The following is a 16,245-nucleotide window of genomic DNA, read 5'->3' as shown; positions in this document are numbered from 1 at the left end:
AATGCAATACGGACCCAGAGAACTTTGTGATATTGAAAAAACTCAGAGCAGAAATGAAGCAGAATTGGGTAGGCCACCACCAAGCTGGTCCCAGTACTTGAAAATGCTCATGCAGGCCAACAGCTCCTTAAGACTACAGAGGACTTGCCAGCAATGACCTTCAAGTATCAGGCACAGTTACGGCTCTTCCGAAGTGGCAGAGCTTTATATGCCCTTTTCAGCAAGAGCCTGCCCATCTTCAAAGAGCTGCAGCATCTAAAACATCTGAAATATTTTGCAAACCTTCACCCTTCCCACCATTTTTCAGTTGGTTTGGGGCTGGAGTACCAAGCAAGTGCCAGGTATGAAGCAATCATCCCTGCCTGAGAGCCAAGACATATCATGGGTATGAGAGGAAGTGGATGGAAAAAAACAACACAGGACTGCAGGGAGCAGATACCACTTCCCTCACTTCTGGTGGTGCTTGGACTTTCCAGAGAGTATATAAAGAAACCGTTCCTTTTTTCCAAGCAGCTTCCAAGTTTAATGCCATTCTTTGCCTTATTCTGACAGAGAGTTGCAAGCTCAGCCAGAGTGTGTCACAGTGTAAGCTCAGCTTGCCTCAGGAAAGCTACGGCAGAAAGATTTACTGCAGTAAAGAAAGCAATCTATAATTCACTGGCATTCATTTTCCCTGAGCTAGCAAAATGCAATACAGAATTAAGTTGAAGCTTTATTGACAATAAATCAAACTTTCCCCTATGTAATCCATAAAAATGAAGCAGGCGTATGATATCTTGCAGTACATTAGCAGTTCAAAGGTAAATACAACGTGGAATCAGATACCTCATTACTCCATATCACTTATATTTCACTGTATTTTTCTCTTCATAAAATAGCAGGCATATCAATAAGAAGTTCCTTCCTGAAATTACAACAGGCAGCTTCAGCATGCAGAGCACCTCCTGCCCTCATGTCTCAGACTGCCTACGCAGGACAATATTGATCCACAGGACCTCAAGGCAACTGCTTCACTGCAAAAACCTCTCCACAAACACCACTGATGGGAAACCTTGGGGTCAGTGAGACTGCAGAAAGTAACCTGTAATTCAGTCCAAGCATGAACCTATCCAGCTAGGATGGTTACAGTGGGCTACAACCTGAAGATTTCCAAGGAATGCTCCAGGCTACATCACCTGAAGGAGCACCCTGGGATGAAGGACGGGTGCTCCAGTCCCAGCAAAGGGCACACCCAAGCTGTGACTAAAGGAGAAAGCAGCCCTGGCATTTCCCTACTAATCTATGATCTAGATTATCCTATGAATCAAAAATACCAAACAGATGTATAGTACGGAAATAATCCAGCCAGCAGGTAGCAGCCTTTGTCTTGAAGTTCTTGTTTTAAAATCAGACCTCTCTTTCCATTGTGGCTGGTTTGACTTTACTGTAGCATTAAGGTTTTCACTCTTCTACTGTTCATTAGATATTAAAAAGCCATTTACTGTGATTGACATGATGTACAGTGCTGGTAAGGAACAACCATCCTAGCAGCAGCTTCCTCAGAAGCAAATTCATGATGGTAACTGTCCTCAAGACAGATGTTTAAACCAGCAAGCTATAACATGCCCATGATCCTGTTTTGCCTGCTGATGGGTGGCCAAAGCTCACTTGCCATCTCATTCCACTTTCCAAGAGCATCTTTAAATATCACAAAGGCAATTTGCTTCCATTATAGGCTACTTTGTGTCACTAACTGGCAGGATCTGCAGGCACTTCAAGGCTGTGACAGATTTCATGGGACCATTTAAGCAACTCACGGGGCCAGAATAATGATTGTTGCAGTGGAAAGTTAGTGGCTAAGACTGATGAATTATTTCCCAATAGTCACCTTCTCTTGTTTCCAAAGCAGGTGTTTTCTGAGCACTCTTCCACCTTTTTTCTGTGCACACCTTAAAAAACACCAAGCACACAGACTGCATGGAAGGAGTAAAAGAGAATCAGATGCCTTGAAATCAAACATAGGATGCTTTCTATTTTTAAGCTGGCTGACAAAAAAATTTACTTGCATGGGAAGATGCACTCAGCAATATACTGCTGCTTTTCAGACTACCAAACCACGTAAGTCATATGAAAAGGACAGCCATTGTCAGGGTTTGATCAAAATTTAAATATCAAATCACCAGCATGTTTTTAACACTAATGCCAGGATTATTTTTCTTCCCTCCTTCCACACACTGGATATTGTTGTTTTGGAAACACAAGTGTAGCTGGTATTTATTTAGCAACTGTTGTGTAAGATGTCAAAACAGTTTCACAGTTTGTTTATAAACCCCAGTTTCAAAAGTAAACATTTGGGGGCTGAGGTTCTTCATTAATGCCTGCAGAGAAAACTTTTAATTTTACAAAAGCCTGTTTCATTCTTTGAGATACACTGTGGGAGACTAAGAAATCTGATTTCCCTCATCTCATCCAATCCATGAATCTCCTCCAAAATAGAAGACAGGCAAAATCCTCCTGATACCCCACAAAAAACAGCCTTTTACCAAACACTCAAGGACACAGCTTTTTAGACTAGGAAAAAAGTGTCTGCTTGCCCATACCTGCTGTATGCCTAACCCCTACAGGTACAGTCAGTCAACCCACAAAGAATTTGAAGCCAGCAGTGATGAACCCCACCTGGCCAGCAGCATTACAGCTCAGCCAGGCACATGGGGCTGCATGGAACTTTTTATTGCCAAGATTTTCCTTGCCATAACAACTTCATTTTGAAAGTTTGCGAACAGTTCTGAAAATGTTTCAGTTGAAAGTAATCTTTAACCAGTATGTATGCAAGTCATCTCATCTGCTCTTCAAAGGCTTATACCAACAAGACTGATGATGTTGCAGCAGCACTTCAGGGAACATGAAGGACTAATCCTGGGTTTGGAGCATGGAGATGCAATATGCAGCTTCAGGGGGCACTTCCTAGCCCTACCAATCCCAGATTCAAAGCTCTCAAGCAGCCTACTGTGACCAACACTTGTGAACCTGAATGGCCACTGTTATTTGGCAGCACCTCTTTTGTGCCACACCTGTCAACTAAATGAGAAGGATACCTGACAATATAACTGTTTGAAAGAGAATTTAAAGATCAGGCAAGCAGAAACTGGAGACTTTATTCCCCTTTGCTGTAATAGTTACTCCAGTAACCACACACACATCACTTACTTTCTGGTTGCTTTTCATTAGGTGTTATTGATCTCACAAAATCTTGCGGTGTCATAAAAACCTCTGATTCACCGTGCTCGTTTATGACTTTCAAGGTGGCAAAGTATCTGAAGATTTTGTCTGGCGTGGAGTAAGCTCTGATCCTGTTCTCATATTCCATCACCTGGAAATGAAATTTAACTAGCATTAGATTTGCATGGTTCCTGCCCCAACACCTACATTAGCACTTTAGTCCTCTGAAGGTTTTGCCACATGACAACAAAGTTGTGTGCAGCAATGCAAAACAAGCCTTGAAAGAACTAACACTGAAAGGGTCAAAATCCTTCCTGTCTTTAGCCTTTGAGCAGCCAGGAAAATTGGAAAATTGGAAATATCAACTCCTAATGTCCCAGAAGAACAAACCGACAATAAAGACTTCTAGCATAAGCTTTGACTCTTTGTGAAGGCAGAGAAAAACAAATTAACAAAATCCCTGAAGGTGCTTTTGGAGGTGAACATAGAAAAGCACTAGTATCAAATCTGTGAATCTAAAGCACATTTTAACCAGTGTTGAAGGATCTGATTTATGATTAATAAATGAAGTAAAATAAAAGCCTCAGAGAGCTGGAATAGACCTTTTCTTTCAAGTCAAGTCTGGAAAAAAACTATTGGAACCACAGCTGGTTGCTCAGTCACCCAATCTTTTTTTCCTTTTTTATCACACTGGCAAAATTCTGCAGAACCTGACTCAGTCCTCTTCTCTCAGCAACCTGCCACTTGCTAACTCTGCCAGTAACAACTATTTTGTACCTACAATTGTTTTCCCCAATACACAGCTATTATTAGTCAAAGTGACCAGGAAACTTTTAATAAACAAAAAAATCACAACATAAGGCCACAAAAGGCAGGGGAAAGACACTAAGACTTACACTTCATTATGAATTAGAGCAGAAAACTTTCCTTGTTAGCTCAGCTTTTTTTTCTTGCATTATAAACCAAACCATGCTTAACAGCCCATGATGTACTTGAAACCTTCAGTACTTCTGGCCAAGGGCCACAGGAGAGGAAAAAAAAAACAACCAAAAAATCCACAAACAACAACAACAACAAAACCCACACAAAAAACCACAAACCCAAATGAACCAACAATCAACAATCTGCTAGAAGAGATCAAGCAGGTTGAAGGGTAATGACATGGTATCTGTAGATCATTTATGGCTTTGGTCCTGTTTCAGCCTTGTCCTTTAATGCAAACAACCTCTCCATCCTGATTATAAAAAAGAAAACACCCTCTCTAACTTTTTATATGTCTAGGATAAAACATGCCAAAGACTTTTAATCTCCCAGCCCAGGCTTGGATGAAGTAGCTGGGGAAAGCAGAGTCTCTCTCCTCTATTTTTGGTCCAGCTCAGCTCTCTGGCAAATGAGACCAGGGGACAAGCAACTCGTGACAGAAGGTCCCACTGATATGGCCTTAACATTATCTAAAGCATTCTCCCTATTCTTCCTCACATCACCACAGATTTTTTACAACCAAGCAAATCAGGAAGACAGAAATATCCTTGCATCAACTAATACACCCATCTCCCTCTTACCTGTAACCACCTGCACAGGTAAAAAATTTTGTCACTACTCCCTTTTTCATTAGTCTTTGAACCTAGAATCAAACTTCATCCGATTTTGATTACATCAGTCCACAAGGTAATCCAAAGATAAGGGCACTGTACCAAAAGCAGTTGTTTTATTTCAAAGTTACAAATCACCATCTGCCAGCCAAAGCACAGTGAACGACCACACACACTTTCCCTGCTCCTCCCAGAGCTTTTGGCTTGTGATTGCAGGCCTGTACCTCACTCCTTCCTGTAGCACACCCTGATCTCATTATGAGTAACACCCCACCCAACTTTATCAGTGGGTTAAAACCATAGTTAAGTACTTTTACCCCCAAGCAATACAACTAACACCTGCTCCCTCCATTCATGACACCCTTTCAACACAGCCTGCTTTCTAGCTAACACACTTGTCTGCCTGAGTCTCAACTCTACCCAAGCCTGTGCTTTTTCAAGCCCGTGGAATAATTTATTGCAAGGCACCAAATGCTTTCTTCAACCCAGCTAGGTAAGCTGCACCTCTTTTGCTCAACAACTCCCCTGCTGCACTAGTGACATCAGTTGTGGCATTTTTGCCAGCAAAACCACGTTCCATCCCATTTGATTTCACATCTGCAATAAATCTTTCCCCTTGATCTGTTTTAAGATCTTACTAAGACACTACTGACAGTTCTGTTGCTGTCAGAACTTTCCTTCTCATTTTTAGAGTTGCTCCTCATCTGTCATCTTTACCAAGACTCCTCCTTATCAGTCCAGCAATTTCATTGCCAACTTTTTTACCCCAAGCTCAGGGTGATCCTCAAGGACTCTGCTTTGTTGATATTAAGCAGTTTACATTTTGCTTTGAATTTGGGCACAGGAGTTTTCCAGCACCCCATCAGACCCAAGCCAGACAGTCGAGTCCAACAGAATAATTACTAGACACAGAAGTAACTCATTAATTTACTATGTGGCCCTACCCTGAATCATTTTCCCTCCCATCTTCCATCCATCCTCACTGCAAAATGAAAAGCTTCCTTGGATGACTGTCAGACACTCGAGAGGATGCAGGTCTAGAGCAGGGATGGTTGCTCTATTGTTCAAAACCCACACACAGCTCCCAGAGAGACACGATAGGTCTCACAAAAGCCTGATCACAACTAAAAAGAGATCTTGTGTCTTAGTGTGCAGCACAACTCTGCACAGATCTGCAAACTCAGAGTCTTGTCCCCACGCAGTCTGTGGTGTCATGAGAAACAGTAAAGTTATTTGGGGCTTCTCCTCCTCCAACAAATGCAGCTGAACTCCTTTGCCAAGGCAGGACTTAAAAGTGCAGGGTTTGCATTAGATCTCAGAGCATTATCAAACAGCAAAATAGTAAACTAAAAAATAGTAAACTAAGGATTTTTAACGACCATCATCTTCTGACAGTTTGCCACATCGGGATGAAGAGAGCTCAGCCACCTCCCTGAAAAGCTCAACACAGCCCCTCTAAGCCTGCTTCACTATAAGGAATGGGTGTTACCTATTAAACCATTTTAGTTCAAATTCAGAAAGAAACATGAGGCACAGCTCCTCAAAGTTTTGTGGGAAACTACAGTTAGTTTTAATTGTTTGCAACACTCCGAGTTCCAGCATTTAGCCATGACATACACAAACCCCACAATTTCCTGGACAAATACATTCCTGATATATCATGAGAAACAACACTCTTAAATAAAACTCACAGTATAGATCAAAAAAGTAGAGCCTAAAATGCTTCCTTGGTATTTCACAGGCTGTTTTCACCATAACTGAAATCACACTTCATCCTCAAACTTCCCTCTGAGAAAGGAAGCAACGATTTTTCCCTTTTGCCTGCAGCTGAACTCACAATTACCTAATTTTTACTAAGGTGACCTAATCAACTGGCAAAAACTAATCTGCTACAACCCACCTGCTTCTGAACTTCAGGATGGGTTTGGACATGAAGCCAGACTAAGAGGGAACAGCCAAGACACCACAAAAAAGAATAGCTTGAGACTGGGTGCTAAACACAAAGTGGGCAATAACATGGACACCCTGATCTCACTGTACAAATTCAGAGATAAAAAGCACAAGTGCCTTTGGATGCACACACTGCCACTGATGAGCCTTTATTAAGCTACTTTGAAACAACCTGGACTTCAAATCATAACAGACAAGTCTGTCCTCCCACAACCTCCAAACTATGAAATACTCCAAAATACTTTCCTGGCAAAGCATGTGTGCAGACAGTTGCCTTCCCCTGGTATGCACAAGTCCTTGAGGCACTGGACAAAAGCCAAAAACAAGCATCCTGCACCCAAAACTGCAGCCTCATGTAGACAAGGGCTTTCAGAAAGCTACCATGTGGTCAAAAGGGAAGATTTTCTTTTTGGTGTATATTGCTAGAGTTAGGTACTGGGGGGGAAAGATTGAGTAATCTCTGTTGTTCTAGAAAAATCAAGCTTCTGTTGAGACAGTGCCTATGCTAACCTTGGGTTAAAAAGGAAAAAAAATTAAATCCTGTGCAGACATGAATGTATGGCTTCAAATCTGCATCCTGATTCACTTCCAAATCATCACTGGGACCTCTCTGACCATGCAGTGGGATGGGTTCAGCCCCGCCACACATATCTTAGCACAGTAAATTAATTAGGATTAATTTTCTTTGTATTTCCTACTGTAATGCACACTAAAATAAAATTTCAGCACAACTAGTACTCCTAAGGCAGCACACCTACAGGCCCAGCAAACACTGCAAGCCAATCTCAATACAGAAGCCCTAGTGCTGCCTGCAAACTCTTTCAGCCAATTAATGAACACCCACACCATCTATAACCACTCTATACCCTTCAAACTCCAAAAGCACTGAAACAATCTTTCCCTTTTCTTCCTGATAGAGTCAGGACCTCCACATTGCATAGGCTTCAAGGCAACACGTGCCCTGGAGCAAGCCAAACAATCCCTGCCCCAGCAGATGCCAAGTGATTTGTATTTCAGCTTCCTCTTACAAATCACTACCCAAAATAGCAATGTCATGCCTAATTTATTATTTCACCACTAATCATCAACTTCATTAAAAGCAACATTGAAATAATGAACAAGTGTTAAACACTTTCAATTAAGGAAAACCCCACACAATTTTCCATTAATTATGGGAAGAGCTGGAAAGGAATTTTACTGTGGGTTTTGTTGTTTGCTTTTCAAAAATCATACAGAGGAGGCAGGAATTCCCTAGGTATTACACAGCTGATGAGGAGAGCAACACACCCTGGGTGAAGCCCTGATTGTGAGTCAGGAGCCAGGGCACACCTTCCTCTGTCATCTGAGCTGGAAACACTCAGACCTCCCGAGATGACTCACCAGGGCAACTGCTGATCAAACACCAAGGCCACAACAGAGCTGCTCCAACATAAACAGGAACCTGTCACTTGGGAGAATACTTGTAACATTCTGCATTAAATGGAGCAGAAGCAACATTGGTATTCAGGTCACAGAGGGTACACTTCACCTTAAGGATGGAGAGAAAAGTGCTTGTTTAGGAAAAAAAATTGTGAGGTCTGTTTTAAACAGTGCTCTCCCTGATGAAATTGCTGCTCCTGAGTCAAGCACTGTAGAAGGAAGGAAGGTTGTGGACTGAGAAGCAATCCAGGCTGCACATTGCTCCCACCAGACCTCCTGGGCATCCTCCATTCTTGGCTTCCATCTTATTTGAAAAACGTGGTCGCATTCCTCCCTACCCAGTATGGGAAGGAAAGAGCTACTCAGTGTAGGCACGTCTCCCAACAACTGGAATAAAAGTCCTCACCTACTAAAAAGCACTCTCTGGCTTCCCTTACATGCCAGCCAAGTATGACTAAAATGAATCATTACATTTTCTGTAACTGCTCGTGTTCTTTTTTAAAAATCAGTGTGGATAAATGAAGGTAGATTGTTTCTTTGCAACCTGCCTCCATCTGCTGACACTGAATAAAATAACCCACCGTTCTTGAGTAGTTCTGGCAAGAGTCAAAGTTTTGCTGAAACTGTCAGAGTACCCAACAACGTACTTGTTGCCAAGAAAATCAGCAGAAGCCAAGAACCCATATTCCTGGACAATTCTGAATACTTCAGTGTAGAATCTTACAACATAACTTTATTGAGCTGCCACTAGAATGTCAAAACAGGGATTCTGGAGCCCCAAAAACTACAAGGCACTTGAAATTTCAAATTGTGTAATCTACTATAACCAAGAAATATGATTCAGCAATTTCAAACAAAAGCACTCTTAATTTTTAATGAAGAGCTGTTCAGCCTCTATATACAACCACCTACAGTTAAACAGCTAATTATACGCAGCCTCCAGGATACAGACTTAAAAATAATCACCAGGAGCAAGTCATACAGAAAGGAATTGTGACGAGCATATACTCCCATTCTTCTCTTCAGCACTGCAAAGATATTAAATCAAACACAATGCAATAAAACCAACACTGAGACAGGTTTAAAAAATAAAATACTGCTGCCTGCCAACACTCAGTTAGAGGACTCTCCATCAGACCAAATCATACATCTTGTACTAACAGTGGTTACAGATAGTACCAAACCAGTTGTCACAGCTCTGAGGAGCCAAAAACTCTGAGGACTGCCCAGCAGTGAAGGTAGGTCACAAGCTGACAATGCAGTTTATTAGCCAAGCTTTCCTTCTCTTGAGAATGTGTCTGATATGAAAACTAAATAAGCATCGGGAGATATTCACAAAGAATAAATAAAGGAAAAACTGAAGTTCCTATGACCCTCCCCTTCCGCACTCACGCTCTTTCTTTGTTCACAGGCAAAGGATGGCTTCACAGACACACCTGCTGGATGCCCTTACATGGTTTTAAAGTTTTTGCCCTGATTCCCTACTTCTCATGCACCATCCTAACAGCCAAAGGCAGAAGCAGCCATGATTTATTAGCAAGCCACTTCTCAGACATGGCTGATGAGATGGGAGAAGATGTCTCAATTACAGAGCATCAGTGTACTGTGCTTTCCAAATAAACAAGTTCTAGCCTGAAGAAACTCCTGGTAGCATGCCAAGAAAGCAGGGTCGCAAAACAGTAAGGTGCCTTAGAAAATAAAGATGAGTACAAAGCAAAAGCCAGACTCTATACATGTGCTGTATCACACAATCTGAATCACATGCTCTGCAAACTTTCTCCCTTTTTTCATGCAGTGCAAGAGCTGCATATGGAACATGCCCCTGTTTGTACCTTACGGTCCCTGAACCCAGAGCGCTGCTTCTTCTTCTTCCCTTCTGGCTGAGGCTCCTCATCCCCCGATGCAACAGCCCTTCTGCCCCCAGTACTGCTGCTCTCCTCCTCCTCCTCGTGCTTTGCCTTCTCCCTCGGATCTGTCCTCGGATTGTGCTTTACAGAGGATGAGTCCTCTGCATAGGCCCTGTACAAAGGAAAAGAAAACACCAATTTAAGAAATTGTTGAGGGGTGCTAAGGCTACAAAGGTGGCCCTGCAAGGCTCTCCCTGACTGAAACACAAGTTACAGTTCAGCGTGGAGGAAGCAAAGTGATCAGTCTCCCTGGAACATTGTGTGCTTTTCACTACTGTAATGAAATTTCTGCACCTTCACCCCAAACCCATGAACACAGTAAGTTTTCCCTGTTCAAGAACACCAGAGCAAATCACTCAGTGAATGAGCACACCCTGTCCCAAAAAACCGCAGGATTGGGAAGGACGTGCCATGACTCTTCTGGGGCTAAATTCCACTCCTGCTCCCCTTCCCCAAGATTTATATAAAGAAATAGAAATGTGTTTTGCCATCAGCACAGCAGGGTTAGGAATAGCCTCTGTTTCAGCTCAACTGACTTATTTTCTATCTCCAGCAGGTGACAGGCTGTTTTATTTCCCTCTTCTACCAATGACTCTCACACCAGGGCTACAGGATCTGTGACAACAAAAACAGGAGTTGTTTATCAAGCTGGAAATACAACTCTGGCAGAACAAAAGACTCTCTTTCTCTTGCTGCTCAGATACAAACATCCTCAGTGACCCTGTTTATAGACCAAGACTAAATACTCAAAATCGCTCAATCTAAGCCATGAGGAACTCACCAAATGCCAATACGGTAGTTAAATAAAAAGCAGGATAAATCCATCAGCCAAATCATTATATGGCTTTCCTGTGCTTTCGTAGTTAAGCAGTTTATCACCAGACAGAGTTCAGACCACATTAACATCAGTGAAATTATAATCTCTATGGATATGCTAAACATGTCACAACCAACAAAGCAGAGAGTTTGACAAAATTATTTCTCTCTCTAAAGGACTTAAACAGCTCAGACAAACATCCCAGCCTGCCTGCAACTTAAGCAAAGCCACCTTTCTTTTCCATTTCAGACAATTTATTTTGGATTAATCACAGGGTACAGGGCTGGCACCCCAGTTAGGTGCCACTCCTCGGCCAGCAAGCTTCAGCTGAAGGCTGGTACTTTGGTACTCCCTGGAACTATGAAGATGGTCACTTACAGCTGTGTGAGTTTATTATAAAAAAGGCTGCCTTGGAAGAAAAACAAACCAAGATTTTTGAAGCCTCCTAAGCTCTAAGCAAAAGACTATGCATACTTCATTTTACCAGTGCCCTGGAAAACGCATATGTGTTATGTACAATCACCAGAGTAGAACCTGTGCCTCCCTCCCCAGCAATACATGGCTCTGTGGCAACCTCAGCACAATCTTCCAAGAAGAAACAAGGGTAAGTGCCCCTTCAATTAATTTAAATGTATCAAAATAAAAGACAACTCACTCCTTACCAGTCAAGACAGTTTTCTACAGCAATATAGATGTTTAAATACATTTGTGGTTTTCCCCCCTCTAATTTATCCAGGTAATTAACTCTGCTTTCCAGTAACATCACCATGCCAGCATGCAAGCCAAGTGAGCTATGAGAATAAAAGTAGAGTTTGTAGTCTACTTCTAAAGCAAGGTTTTAAACAGCACCTACTATGCCTCACTTCTAAACCACAGTCCAAATTACTCACTGAATTAACTATTGAAGGATCCTCTCTCAACAAATACTTTCTACTCTGTAGATTTCACATCCTGCACAACCATCCTCTGTTGAAATTTTTGGCTTCCATCAACTGCAAGTTCCATACTGCGCCCACACAAAGGAGTCTTTCAATGCAGATGTCCAAGAACTCCTGGAAAAAAACCATACTCCAGAAATAACCATCCTGCTGGACTGCCATCAGCAAGTGACAACTTCCCATCTCCATTTCTGATGAAACTGACTTTCCAATAGCTGACTACATCTTCTGCACAAGAGGGAAACAAAAATACAAAGACTTCCCTCACTGTGTGCCAAGACCAGCTGCCAGCCTCACTCCATGGAGTGTGTCCACTCTAGTTCCTAGCTGCCATGGTTCAAACTTTCCCAGTCTCTTCAGTTTTGGTTCCTCACCAACCCCCCCTCTGCGACCAACCCTCCAGTGAACTGAATTTGAGGCAAAGATCACATTTCCCACCTACTTACTTTTCTTTTAATCCTCGGGGAAAGCCAACAATCAAGTGTAAGATTAGGTTCAGCATCTCCAAAGAAAACCCTTAAGTACCCCAGAGGACTTAGCACTCAACTCTCACGGAGCAAATTGTTCTTTGAGAAAGCCAAATGCATGCAACTATTCACCCACCAAGAATCCCAGGACTCACACCAGGCACTGGCACAATCCTCCACAGTGGCAGGTTGTCCAACCAGAGAAATCACAGTCACTCACTTTGAAGTATTTTTCTTTTTTGAGTGAGGGAAGCAAACCAGCGTGCTGAAATAACAAAGCTTTGTGCCAGAGATAATAGTGCTCAGTTATTCTAATCCTGCAGGCAGCAGCAAAGTACTTAGCTATCAGATGCTATTTAGACTCAAAAAGAAATGCAGGAGGTCTAACCAGAAGTTGGACACTCAGTAGTCAGCAAAGACATCGCCACCAAAGAAGCAAGAAAGAGGCATCCTGCCAGACAAATGCGTTCTCCAGTTGATTAGAGATGCTCTCCCTGTCTGTAAACATCTGGAGACATCCAAGGGAGGTCCAAAAGCCTCTGAAAACTTCAGGCTTTCTAAAATACAAAAGTAAATTCTATTCCTAAAATGAGGCAACCTCCAGGTTTGGGAGTACTTTCAGTGAGGACCTCTGTCTCATCCTCAGCTCAATTATATCCAGCAAATAAATTAGCTGGAACTTGAGCAAGAAATTGATCAGAAATCATTAAGGTTCAAACCCAATTTTTCAGGCTTTTCCCTCATCTCTCATGGTACTTTACACTTATGTAAATTAGCACAGTGATTCTGTGGCAAGAACTGCAATGAATGCACCAAAATTAAGACAGATTCTAGAGAAACAATTAGATTGAGGAGTCAGCTCTGGATACCAGCCATAGCCTAAAATAGGTCCAAGAACATAAGGAGACAGCAGTTCATTCCATGAGATGTGCACATCCTTCCTTCCAGATGTCAGCAGGAACATCCCCACAGAAAGTACCTTCAGCTACTGAGGGTGTGCTCCAAGGAAGAGCTGGATCCAAGAGCAGCAGGAATGGTCCTGAACACACCAGGGGGAAAACTGACCTTAAATAAGTCAGACTGCTGTAAGACAGACAGACAAAAAAGCAAGACAACTGTAATATATACAAAACAGCTGCTGCAGGAGTGTTCAGCAAGGGCAGGACATGTGCTTCAGACCATCATAAGGGAAAAGACTTAAACACCAGAGAAAGAAGCAACAGCCTGTCCATGCATACATATAGATACACAGAAAGTGGTTGATGTTAAGGACAGGGGAACATTGGAACCAGCTGCCAGTGAAGATTTATTCCATTCCTGCTCTCTACATCACCAACAAATGGCTAAAAATAGGCAAGACAGCTGCCTGTCAGGACCAGTGTGGAGGCACTCAGCCCTGCCTTGGCAGCAGAAGTGCTGATTTCTCACACTCCCCTCTGCTGCAGTCCAGTTTAGACACCAGCACATGGGCACAGATGGACAGGCCAGAGTGTGAGGACCTGTGCCTGGAGTCCCTTGAAGGAGACTGCTCTGAAGATAAATCTGAATCCTTTAGGTCTGTTTCACCAGCTGACTTGGATCATGTGGGATAACATTCCACTTCTTTAGAGATGATTCCCTGGTAGTCTGCAGAGGAGAACAATTGCTTCACAAATGCCATAAACCCTCATGACACATGCAGGAAGCACCCTACTGCCATTACCATTAATATCTTTGTAAACTATAAATCTATTTATTTCTTAATGCAGAAGATGCTGCTCCCGGGCACACAAACATAGTAAGTAATAAATAGAACAGTAAGACTGGCAGAGATGGTGGTAAACATAAGGTAGGAGGACCACCACATGAACCCAGAAAGATCACAGCTGGCAACCTTTTTCTCCATCCCTCATGGCCCTCAGAAGACAGAAGTTTGCTGTTGTCACTCACCAGCATTTCTGTTCAAGAAAAAAGAAAAATCTTAGGTTGGAAGAACAAGGGAGGAAAAACAAAGTCACCGATGCCACATGCTTTTTAAGGTGCCCTCAAACACAGAGTAGTTTTTCCTTTCTCCTTTTTTATCACTGTTATTTACAATACTTGAGGGTTTGTAGGATCTTGGCATTATCAATTTGAAATTATGAGACAAAACAACAAATACAAGTAAGTCTGACATAGGCTGACAACTACCAGCTCCTGAGGCTTATTTTATTGGGTATTCAAAACTTATACCCAAGGGTGAGAGGGATGCCAGAACTGCTAAAAAAAGGCAACTGAAAAAACCCTCAACTTTAGCTGAGAAGGCAACCTCTGCAGAAATAAGGAAACAGAAAATATGTAAAGATAAAGTTGAATATGCTGATATAAACTGAAAGCCAGACACTACAGAAAATTGGTAGGGGACACTGAATCATACAAAGAGGAAGCAGCATTGACCAAGACAATGATTTTTATTGTCCAAGTTATCAGAAACAACGGGAAGTGTGTAACAAATTTAGATTTTTGTTTACTGTGATATTGGAAGTGACAGAACTGTATGTTTCCAAGTGAACACTTACTCTTGTTTATACTGTTTGGTAGCAAAGGTCTATGTAATACAGCAACACTACAGATATGTGTATTCTACTGGAGTCTTTATAAAGCTTTCTGCAGAAGTCTGAGGTTTATTTTTAATAAGAGCTGGCAGACTCTATGCCCAACTGATGTTGATATTCAGTAAGCCTTAACTGATAGCTATTAATATTTAAAAAGAGTAAAACAGGGCAACAGGTGTTATCACAGACCTGCTATTAGCCAAAGACTGATGCAGAACGGAGGAAACCAGATAATCTAGGTTTTGCAATTAAAGAAAGATAAAGAAGAATCACATAACAGTCCAAGAGGGCTTATGGAAAATAAATCATATGCTAAATAGATGTCATTTCTTGATAAGATTATCAGTGTTGCTAATAATTGCAGTACTGTTCACTTAATAAATGCAAGGTCTTATGCTGTGTTATTCCTCTTGCCACTAAATGATATTGTGATTAATAAGCCAGAGCAACACAAAAATCAACATGGAACATTCAATGGATTAAATATACGTTAGTAACATGCTCCAAAATACAGGCACTTGATCATCAATGAGTAGCTGAGCTTCCCCCAGTCCCTAATAAGGATAAGCTCCTGGCCCTATGCCACCTCTTTTATTAACAAGCTAGAGTACAAAGTCCCAGGCTCCCCTGCAATAAATCAGTAAAGATTCTGGGAAGACTGGAAATTACAGTCTTGCTTGGTCAGTAAACTGAGTACAAGAACACCCATCAAGACAAGAGACTTCTTACATGACTAATGGTGTCCACATTAGTCCTTAATGCCGGGGAAAGCCACTTTGTGCTTTATTGGATCATTGGCTGATTATAACACCCGAATCACTGGAGTCTTAAGGACAAATGCAAACTTTCTATGTACAAGTGCAGGAATCTCAGCTCAAGTATAAACATTGAATAAAGCTCCTGTTTGGTACCAATGCAGCTCTCCTAGGCTGCTGTGCTCAGGCTCTTCAGCTTTTGAGCATCTTTTTTTCTCTAAATCCTACCCAATCAAAGGCCACAAATTAAATATTTACCAGGGTAAGTTTTTCAGAGTTTTACTCCTCCAAGGCTGAGATAAAGGAGTAAATTGATCATAGCCTGCATTCCCAGTATAGGAACAAGCTCAAAATCTCTGTAATTTAATAACAAACCCAAGAAAGCTGATAATAGGTATTAATATACACAGAAGCTGAAAAAATATAGAGTCTTGTTCACAGTGCAGATAATTAACAATTTCCTTGATGTACAGATTCTCTTCCCCAAGTCATTTCTTAAAAACCAAGATTTACTGGGTTTCTCTTGCTGAAGTGGGGGGAGATAAGGTCCAGCTCAAGCAGAGCTTAGCCAAGGCAAGCAGCAATTCTGGGATTACTGTATTACTGTCTACTTGCAGCTTCAGAAATCA

General features: G+C 41.9%; 1 protein-coding gene across 4 annotated transcripts in view; it reads right to left on the bottom strand.

Moving 5' to 3' along the window:
• Positions 1-16,245, bottom strand: part of MICU1 (mitochondrial calcium uptake 1) — a 100,839-nt gene that overhangs the window by 63,365 nt on the left and 21,229 nt on the right. For 3 of the 4 annotated variants that reach the window (XM_071748953.1, XM_071748955.1, XM_071748954.1), the window contains exons 4-5: positions 9,992-10,178; positions 3,187-3,349 (exon numbers count right to left, since the gene is read on the bottom strand). In XM_071748953.1, coding sequence (XP_071605054.1) covers positions 3,187-3,349; positions 9,992-10,178 — 350 coding nt within the window. Of the gene's footprint in view, positions 1-3,186; positions 3,350-9,991; positions 10,179-16,245 lie in introns of those variants that run through there. The other variant, XM_071748956.1, reaches the window with a different exon arrangement.

The sequence above is a fragment of the Heliangelus exortis genome, chromosome 7, assembly GCF_036169615.1.
Source record: "Heliangelus exortis chromosome 7, bHelExo1.hap1, whole genome shotgun sequence".
In the NCBI taxonomy this organism is placed as follows: Eukaryota; Metazoa; Chordata; class Aves; order Apodiformes; family Trochilidae; genus Heliangelus; species Heliangelus exortis.
Note: the sequence above shows the minus strand (reverse complement) of the source record. Positions and strands in the feature narration are given on the sequence as shown.